Source organism: Lithobates pipiens, unplaced genomic scaffold (genome assembly GCF_037356315.1).
Source record: "Lithobates pipiens isolate NorthernLeopardFrog02 unplaced genomic scaffold, aLitPip1_a1.2 Scaffold_10, whole genome shotgun sequence".
NCBI classification, from domain to species: Eukaryota; Metazoa; Chordata; class Amphibia; order Anura; family Ranidae; genus Lithobates; species Lithobates pipiens.
The window spans coordinates 34,472,089-34,482,305 of record NW_027507686.1 but is presented as its reverse complement, the minus strand read 5'-3'; the positions used below and the strand labels follow the sequence as shown (position 1 = coordinate 34,482,305).

The following is a 10,217-nucleotide window of genomic DNA, read 5'->3' as shown; positions in this document are numbered from 1 at the left end:
TATGCTGGAATACCCATCCACGACCCATTTTCAATGCCCTGGCTGAGGGAAGGAGGCTCTCACCCAAGGTTTGACGGTACATGGCTCCATCTATTGTCCCTTTGATGCAGTAAAGTTATCCTATCTCTTTAGCAGAAAAACATCCCCCAAAGCATATTCTTTCCACCTCCATTTTTGATGGTGGGGATGGTGTTCTTGGGGTCATAGGCAGCATTCCTCCCCCTCCAAACACGGCGAGTTGAGTTGATTCCAAAGAGCTTGATTTTGGTCTCACCTGACCACAACACTTTCACCCAATTCTCCTCTGAATCATTCAGATGTTCATTAGCAAATTTCAGACGGTCCTGTACATATGTTTTCTTAAACAGGGGGGCCTTGCGGGCACTGCAGGGTTTCAGTCCATCGCAGCGTAGTGTATTACCAATGGTTTTCTTGGCGACTATGGTCCCAGCTGCCTTGTTCTGGTCTGATTCTTCAGCGTTCTCATGATCATTGCAACTCCACGAGGCGAGACCTTGCATGGAGCCCCAGACCGAGGGCGATTGACAGTTATTTTGTGTTTTTTTCCCCATTTATCACCCTCTCACCAAGCTGCTTGGCGATGGCCTTGTAACCCATTTCAGCCTTGTGTAGGTCTACAATCTTGTCCCTGACATCACTGGACAGCTCTTTGGTTTTGGCTGGAATCTGATTGATTGCTTCTGTGGACAGGTGTCTTATACAGGTAACAAGCTGAAATTAGGAGGACTCCTTTCAGGAGAATGCTCCTAATCTCAGCTTGTTACCTGTAAAGAAGACACCTCGGAGCCAGAAATCTTGCTGATTGATAGGGGAGCAAATGCAAATCAATTTATAACTTTTTTGAAATGTGTTTTCCTGGATATATTTTTGTTGTTATTCTGTCTTTCACTGTTAAAATAAACTTACCATTAAAATGAAAGACTGATCATTTGTTTGCCAGTGGGCAAACGTACAAAATCATCAGGGGATCAAATACTTATTTGCCTCGCTATACATGAAGGACACGTGGACAGACTGCTTGTTTACTTTATATTTCTTGTGGGTTCCATACTTCCATCAACATATATTGTATAATAAATATATAGCCCACAACTAAGTAGATGGATGTCATATAGTTTATTATCATTAGTTCCCAGCATGGATTTTAGTATAAATTGTAAATAAAATGTTTTTACTGTAACGCATGGGTTGGGTATCTGATACTGTATATTTCTAGAACAGACATATTAATCACTACTGGTGCCCAACCTATGGCATGAGGGCAATATGTGGCCCTTTACAGTGCAATCCTCTGACCCCACCAGGCAGTAATTGTTGTATTACTTGCCTACTCAGGGACGTTAAAATAAATATTTATAAAAATATTCCTCTGGATTCTACTATATAATATTTCTTCCACAGATTTCAACAATGCCTATAGCATGTTTGCAGTCTTTGACAATGTCTTGTGGCATACCCACAGTCTCTGACCATTTTCTGTAAGGTTGGCCACCACTGTCTAAAGCCTCGTACACACAATGCTATTGTTGGCAGGGGATTGTCTGTTGACAAATTGTTGTCCTAAAATGTTACCGTTAGTACGCTCCTTTTGACAATTGTTGTCTAACTTTCAACTAACAAATGTTGGCTGGGAGGCTAGTAAATTTTCAGCGGACAATGGTTTTTGACATCAGATTTTCATATGGTCTGTACACAAATCCATCACACAAAAGTTGAAAATCCCAACATGCATGCTCAGAATCAATGCTCACCAAACACAAAATTATCAGAAAGGGCCCAAAGAGTGGCGCTCAAGAGCTGAAATTCCTCGTAGTACGTCGCTATGTTTGTTTGTTGCATGACAATTGTGTACCGTTAGAATGCAAGACAAGATCCTGGCACACGCCCTTAAGACAAAAATCAAATGCTCGCTTGGCCAACAATCGTACCGTGTGTATGAGGTTTTAGAGTAATAGATTAGGAGAGGAGGGAAGACAAAGTGGTATAAAACATATAGACCATACAACACCGATCCTGCTCAGTGTTTATTTTATGTACAATTAGGAAATGTAAAGACACAGATCAGAAACCCTTGCAGCAATTGGCTTTGTATTTAAAGTGATTTACTCAGAGAATCTTGTCCATCCCCCATATAAGACATTATTTGACGAATAGGTAGTGCAGGCTCAGGAGAGGCGTCATGTATCTGTCTCATGGAACTTTCTCTTCTTGTAACTTTGCACCAGGCTGGAGGCCCTGATCTGAGCTGCCTGCCCCCTTTCCCAGTTCTGAAAAGCATTGAGGCCCTCCTGTCCAGCTCGAAACAAGCAGCGCTCTAGTTCATCCAGTTTGGCCACCAGGCCAGAGGTGTCCTCATTGTAGGCGTTCTGGGAGGAATCCATGATGCGGCGGAAGCGTCCGATGAAAGTCTGAGAAGGGAGACATTAAATCACATTTTCAGCTTACAATCTCATGCCTGTCCTTCAATATCTTATACGGACTTCTAGTACACAGAGTGCAATTGAGGAACATATGTGGAGGGGGGATTGTGGGACTGTCTTATCCAGGATGGAGACCAGCAAAGGCGGCCGCTATCAGGATCCATACCCTTCACCTATCCAATCAGACCTAGACTTGCCCAGTATGCAAATACCCAGCAGGATGCAGACATTACAGTGACTGACATTTTACTGGGGGTGCCAGGGTACAAGCAGATCTCACATACCCAAACATTATAGTGCCCATTTCGTCACTGCTGCTTTATACAGTGCTGCCAAACAAAGGACTCGCTTTAAGATAACTAGCCCTGTGTGCTCCCCAGGCCACTACTCCTGATCAGCTATCATCTGACTGAGTGGCTGGATGGATATCTTTGCCCTGGGTCACAGCATGGTATAGCTAAATTGCTATCCTCTCCATGGGTTGCAGTGTGGTAAACTTGACTGGATATTCAATCCTTGGTTATGTTCTTTCTGGGTAGCAGTATGGTATGGTAAAGGCTATCCTTTCCCTCCCTCACAGTGCAGGAAATGTGGATATCCTGTCTCTGGGTGCAGTGTATACACCCGACTGGTTATTCTGCCTTTGGATGAAACCTGTACACTGGATTGGACCGTCTGTATCTGGATGTAATGTGTATACCTAACTGGTTATGCTCACCTCTTTGAGTGCAGCGTGTACACCTGATCAGTTATTGTATCTGGGTGCAGTGTGTACCCTCGACTGGTTATCCTCTCTTTGGGTGCAGTGTGTACCCTCGACTGGTTATCCTCTCTTTGGGTGCAGTGTGTACCCTCGACTGGTTATCCTCTCTTTGGGTGCAGTGTGTACCCTCGACTGGTTATCCTGTCCCTGGGTGCATTGTGTATCCTTGACTGGTTATCCTGTCCCTGAGTGCAGCGTGTACCCTCAACTGGTTATCCTCTCCCTGGGTGCAGCGTGTACCCTCGCCTGGTTATCCTCTCCCTGGGTGCGGTGTGTACCCTCAACAGGTTATCCTCTCCCTGTGTGCAGTGTGTACATTTGATTAGTTATCCTCCCCCTGGGTGCAGTGTGTAGCCTCGCCTGGTTATCATCTCTCTGGGTGTGGTGTGTAGCCTCGCCTGGTTATCATCTCTCTGGGTGTGGTGTGTAGCCTCGCCTGGTTATCCTCTCTCTGGGTGCGGTGTGTACCCTCGACTGGTCATCCTCTCCTTGTGTGCAGTGTGTACCCTTGATTAGTTATCCTCCCCCTGGGTGCAGTGTGTACCCTTGACTGGTTATCCTCTCTCTGGGTGCGGTGTGTAACCTCGACTGGTCACCCTCTCTCTGGGTGCGGTGTGTACCCTTGATTAGTTATCCTCCCCCTGGGTGCAGTGTGTAACCTCGACTGGTCACCCTCTCTCTGGGTGCGGTGTGTACCCTCGACTGGTCATCCTCTCTCTGGGTGCGGTGTGTACCCTCGACTGGTTATCCTCTCTCTAGATTGGATTCCATGACACCTGACCAATGTTCTTGCTCCGAGTTGTAGTTTAGACAATTCTTATCAGCAGCGAAGTTACCTGTAGCAGGGTCTGAGCGATCTCTGTGTTCTCCGGACTATCAAAGTTGAGGAGTTGTGAGCCAAAGCTGTAGTAATGTGGCCCCATCTTGTGGAGGTCCACCACATTGGCGTCAGCACTGAACACCGTGCGCCAGCCCTCTCTGTAGATCTTCGGCAGTTCCACAGAGATGATTCGCCGCTTGTTGTCGTACAGCCCCTTCACCAGCCACAGTGGGAGCTCCATCTTACTGCCCTGGGATGGGACAAAACAAAAAAAAATTAAAGTAATGTTCTAGAACTTGGATACAATGTAACCAATCACCAGTGAAAGCATTTCTTTGACCAGGGAACATGGACACAATGGGGTTGATTTACTGGAAACTGTAGAGTGCAAAATGTGGTGCAGCTTTGCACGGTAGCCAATCAGCTTCTAACTTCAGATTGTTCAATTAAGCTTTGACAAAAGAACCTGAAAGCTGATTGGTTTCTATGCACAGCTGCACCAGATTTTGCACGCTCCAGTTTTAGTAATGTAACCAATCACCAGTGAGCAGGGAACCTGGACACACAAAGTAAGCAATAAACAGTGACCATGGACACAATGTAACCAATCATCAGTGAGAAGAACTCCTCAGACTGAGGAATCCATAGGACACATCCTATACACCACTATTACTGATCATTATTGAAAGGAAGTAACACCGACCATCAGACCTCATCCAATCCACCATCACATAGAGCAGGGAGTGGTCGGGATGGCTTTGCTCCCCCTACAGTTACTGACATATAGCACAATGGTGCTCCAATCAGAAGATTCCTAAAAGCTGCATGTTATAGACATTCCCCATTGTTCTCTAGAACAGGATATCACTCATTACAACATAAAAATGAGAGTAACTTCTCCCGGGGTGTCACACAGTGGGGATGACAGTTGATAATAGCGGCATTACTGAGGGACACGCAGTAGGAGTCACAGATGACAGAAGGGTCACGGCAGGGTGCACAGAACAAAAAATGAGGTGGTGTAGGTGCTCCCTGGGGACACAGTGACAGATGACACATGGGGTAACAGATGGAAGGGTTAACTAGACACAGTGATGTGACAGACAGAAGGGGTCACTCTTGGGACAGATGATGGAGGGACAGATGATGGAGGGACAGATGATGGTGCAGTCACCTCAGGGGGACATAGTGGGAGTAATAAAAGATAGTGGTGACAGATGAAGAGGTTACGGCCAAGACACATTGTGACAGATGGAGGAGTTACCCAGGGACACATATCAGGGTAGTACATGTGAGGGTGACGGGTAACAAAGGTTTCATCCTGGGGACACCAAAAGGTGACAGAAGGGAAATCCGGGGAAACATAGTAGGATGACGTGATGAAGGAGACATCCCAGGGAATCGCAGTGGGGGGACAGATGATGGAGGGGTCACTATGCGGGGGGGGGGGGGTCGAGATGATGGAAGGGGTCACTATGCGGGGGGGGGGGGTCAGATGATGGAGGGGGTCACTATGCAGGGGGGGGACAGATGATGGAGGGGTCACTATGCAGGGGGGGGACAGATGATGGAGGGGTCACTATGCAGGGGGGGGCAGATGATGGAGGGGTCACTATGCAGTAGGGGGGGCAGATGATGGAGGGGTCACTATGCAGTAGGGGGGGACAGATGATGGAGGGGTCACTATGCAGGGGGGGACAGATGATGGAGGGGTCACTATGCAGGGGGGGGCAGATGATGGAGGGGTCACTATGCAGGGGGGGGCAGATGATGGAGGGGTCACTATGCAGTAGGGGGGGCAGATGATGGAGGGGTCACTATGCAGTAGGGGGGGCAGATGATGGAGGGGTCACTATGCAGTAGGGGGGGGCAGATGATGGAGGGGGTCACTATGCAGGGGGGGACAGATGATGGAGGGGTCACTATGCAGTGGGGGACAGATGATGGAGGGGTCACTATGCAGGGGGGGACAGATGATGGAGGGGTCACTATGCAGTATGGGGGGGAACAGGTGATGGAGGGGTCACTATGCAGTATGGGGGGAACAGGTGATGGAGGGGTCACTATGCGGGGGGGGGCAGATGATGGAGGGGTCACTATGCAGGGGGGCAGATGATGGAGGGGTCACTATGCAGGGGGGCAGATGATGGAGGGGTCACTATGCAGGGGGGGGAGATGATGGAGGGGTCACTATGCGGGGGGGGAGATGATGGAGGGGTCACTATGCGGGGGGCAGATGATGGAGGGGTCACTATGCGGGGGGGACAGATGATGGAGGGGTCACTATGCGGGGGGCAGATGATGGAGGGGTCACTATGCGGGGGGGACAGATGATGGAGGGGTCACTATGCGGGGGGGACAGATGATGGAGGGGTCACTATGCGGGGGGGAACAGGTGATGGAGGGGTCACTATGCGGGGGGGGGACAGATGATGGAGGGGTCACTATGCGGGGGGGGGGGACAGATGATGGAGGGGTCACTATGCGGGGGGGGCAGATGATGGAGGGGTCACTATGGGGGGGCAGATGATGATGGAGGGGGGGTCACCCTGGGGACAGATGATGGAGGGGGGGTGGCAGATGACGTGGTGGGGTGACAAGCAGTCAGTATCGGGGTTCCCGGTGTCTGAGGTAATATTGGGGTCTCTCACCTCAGGGATGTGCTCCGTGTCCCCTCCTTTGTCCAGGAAGCCCAGGCGGGCCAGGCCGCTCTCCAGCCGGCACGGCAGCTTCTCCTGAGACATGAGAACATCTTCCAGGGACAGAAAATTCTCCTCCCGGCCCAACCCGGCCTCCACCGCACGGTACGACTCCCACATCGTCCGACCGACCGGCCAGGCGAATCTCCCGCCTTCCGTGTCACCATGGAGACCGGGCGGGGCTTCCCTTCAGTTACAGCCAGAGGTGAGGCTTGTTACACACAGGCTGCCAGCGGGCGCCACCTGTTGGACTCAGAGTTGCTACTACCACCGCCGCTGTGTGTGTGCAGCATAGAGTGTGACTGAGAATGATGTTGTGTGCCATCTCCTTCTATTATTATTATTATTATTATTACTACTATCTCCATCTATTATTATTATTTCCACCTATTACTATTATTATTACTGTTATCATTACCTATTATTATCTGCAGTGGTGGCCGTGCCCCCCCCCCCCCCCCCAAGTTCCCAAAGTATAAGAAAGCTAATCATAGAACAATTTATTTATAATATGACTAACAATTTTTAACGTCTTAAAGTTGAGAAATGTTAGTCATATTATCATTTATTTAAAAATAAATCGTTCTATGATTATGATTGTGTGGGGTGCCGTGCTATTGGGTCAGTCATTTTTTTCCAAGCATGTGATTGGAGCCTGAGGCTCTAATTGGTTTGTTTTAGGATGTCCAGTGCGCTGCGCCCCGAACCCTCCCACTTTTGATTCTAGCAAATTAATATTCGCCATCGCGTCTTTTCTCATCCCGGCCAATCAGGAGGCTGAAGATTTGGAACCCGGGAAGAAGAGACCAGTTTAACACAGAAGCCGCCGGGTATCAGGGGAGCCGTGACTGCTGGGGGGCTCCTTTTTGAAGGTAAGTCTCACAATGTCCTCTGCCCACCAAAAATATTTAGCACCAGCCGCCGCTGATTGTCTCCTTCTATTACTATTACTATTGCATGTAGTATGACGCAGAGTTATGTGCTGGGATCTACTTCTATTATTATTATTATTATGGTCTTATTGATGCAGGGTGATGTGTTGGGAAATCCTTCCATCTTGGAACACACAAATAAATCCCAGATGGCTGCTCTCTTCATAATCTTTATTATTAAAAGTGCAAAATGTACATCACAAAACAGTGGGGGGCAGGAGATGGCAAACGCGTTTCGGGCCCACTAGGTGGGTTACGACTTAGCACCTGGTGGGCGTTATGCATCTCCTGCCCCCCACTGTTTTGTGATGTACATTTTGTACTTTTAATAATAAAGATTATGAAAAGCGCAGCCATCTGGGATTTATTTGTGTGTTCCAGTAGCAGCTGGCAGGATGGGTGCGCACCTTCTGGAGGAGCTTTCTACAGTGAGTAACAAAGTGCGACAGCAGCCACCGGGAGCTGTGTGCAGTATCTTTAAGGCCACTTTCACACTGATGCTTTTTATAGGACTAAAAATAGCGCCTGTAACGCGAGGGCTTTCACACTGGAGCCGTGCGCTTGCAGGACGTTAAAAAAAGTCCTGCTAGCTGCATCTTTGTGGTGCTTTAGGAGCAGTGTATACACTGCTCTTAAAGCACCCATGCCCATTGAAATCAATGGGTAGCGCTGCCGAAGTTCCTCGGCAGCGGCAAGTTGCGGGCGCTTTTAACCCTTTTTCGGCCTCTAAAATGACTGTAAAGTGCCGTCAAAAATAGCCACGCTTTACCGCCAAAGCCCCCAATGCCCCAGTGTGAAAGTGCCCTAACACTTCCATCTGTTATCTTAAACCCTTCCATCTGTACAATGTCTATCTATTGGCACATTGGGGTTGATTTACTAAAAATTAAGAGTGCAAAATCTGGTGCAGCTGTGAATGGTAGCCAATCAGCTTCTAACAGTTTGTTCAATTAAGCTTTGAAAAAAAAAAAATGGAAGCTGATTGGTTTCTGTGAGGAGCTGCACCAGATTTTGCACTCTCCAGTTTAGTAAATCAGCTCCACTGTGACCTCACCATTCTATATGCTTCCCATTATATTCCACTCCTACCACACTACATAGCCACATCCAGCTCTGCAATCACATCATAAATCTCACATTATTTGTGTCCATAGAGGTTCTCGTGTGTCCTGGTCATGGTAGATCCAGCAGTAGTTGGTCACATTCATCTGACTTGTTTTGTAAAGTTGAAGTTGTTTCTAATATTCCTCAGTTCTAATGTCAGGAAGATACACCAGACAACACTGTAAATCCCCCAAAAAAACAACACCCAACCACAAGGGCAGCGACTTGGTATATGCAGAGCAGGGTGGTGAGGAATACAAAGACCTGTCTATTGCAGAGAAAAGGCAACCTCTCTACAAATGAATGGACCACCATAGGAGGACGTATCCTACAGGTCAAGACTCAGCAGTCTTCCTTCACTTAAAGAGGAGCTCCAGTCTCCAGTCTAAAAATTAAAAGTCAGCAGCTACAAAAACTGTAAAAACATCATAAATCTCACATTATTTGTGTCCATGGAGGTTCTCGTGTGTCCTGGTCATGGTAGATCCAGCACTAGTTGGCCACATTCATCTAGACTTGTTTTGTAATGTTGAAGATGTTTCTAATATGCCTCAGTTCTAATGTCAGGAAGATACACCAGACAAAACTGTAAATCCCAAAAACCAACACCCAACCACAAGGGCAGTGACTTGGTATATGCAGAGCAGAGTGGTGAGGAATACAAAGACCTGTCTATTGCAGAGAAAAGGCAACCTCTCTACAAATGAATGGGCCACCATAGGAGGGCATATCCTACAGGTCAAGACTCAGCAGTCTTCTTTCACCTTAAAGAGGAGCTCCAGTCTAAAAATGAAAAGTCAGCAGCTACAAAAACTGTAGCTGCTGACTTTTAATAAACAGTCACTCACTTATCCCATGATCTAGCACCATCCTCACCAGGGCAGGACTTAGGGTGGTGGGGGCCCTTGGGCTTGAGTCACTTTCGGGCCCTACCTTCTATACATTACCGTATTTATCGACGTATAACACGCACCCCAAGTTTAGGAAGGAATTTTAAGGGAAAAAACTTTTAGGAGGGAAGTTTAGGGAAAAAACTTACATTTAAATGCCCATCAATTCAGCCTTATCAGTGTCCATCTGCAGCCTTGCCCCAGTGTCATTTGCAGCCTTGTCATTGCTGCCCTTAAGTATAAAAATGGCGCCGCCGAGATACAGAGTCCTGTGTATCTCGGTGGCTCTCGGGTCCTCTTGGTGGCTTTCAGCAGCTCTCGGTCCTCCCGGCGACTCTCGCAGCTCTCAGGTCCTCTCGGCGGCTCTCGGTCCTCTTGCAGTTGCGAGCGCAGCCGGGAGTAGCTGAGTTTACTTGTCTCGGCTCACAGTCACGCGCAGTCCCTGTGTTATGTCCATCATAGGGTGGGACCGGGCATGACTATGAGCGGAGCCAAGCCGAGTACACTCGGCTATGTATCTAGGCAGGGCCTGCGGGGCCCCCTATTGGGCGGGGCCCATGGGCTTGAG

At 48.3% G+C, this 10,217-nt stretch overlaps 1 protein-coding gene across 1 annotated transcript; it reads right to left on the bottom strand.

Moving 5' to 3' along the window:
• Positions 1–2,032: 2,032 nt before the first annotated feature.
• GINS3 (GINS complex subunit 3) lies at positions 2,033–6,905 on the bottom strand. The gene is made up of 3 exons (XM_077453732.1): positions 6,676–6,905; positions 4,041–4,274; positions 2,033–2,429 (listed from the first exon to the last, which is right to left on the bottom strand). Exons 1-3 carry the CDS (start codon positions 6,841–6,843, stop codon positions 2,199–2,201), a joined length of 633 nt encoding a protein of 210 aa, XP_077309858.1. The 5' UTR covers positions 6,844–6,905; the 3' UTR covers positions 2,033–2,198.
• Positions 6,906–10,217: the final 3,312 nt, after the last annotated feature.

What these genes read in the sequence shown, in the direction of transcription:
- GINS3 (XM_077453732.1), bottom strand. Translation starts at nt 6,843, where the DNA reads ATGTGGGAGTCGTACCGTGCGGTGGAGGCCGGGTTGGGCCGGGAGGAG. An exon ending in ACACGGAGCACATCCCTGAG is followed by an intron (nt 4,275 to 6,675) that starts GTGAGAGACCCC and finishes GTCCCATCCCAG; the next exon opens with GGCAGTAAGATGGAGCTCCC. An exon ending in TCGCTCAGACCCTGCTACAG is followed by an intron (nt 2,430 to 4,040) that starts GTAACTTCGCTG and finishes CTCCCTTCTCAG; the next exon opens with ACTTTCATCGGACGCTTCCG.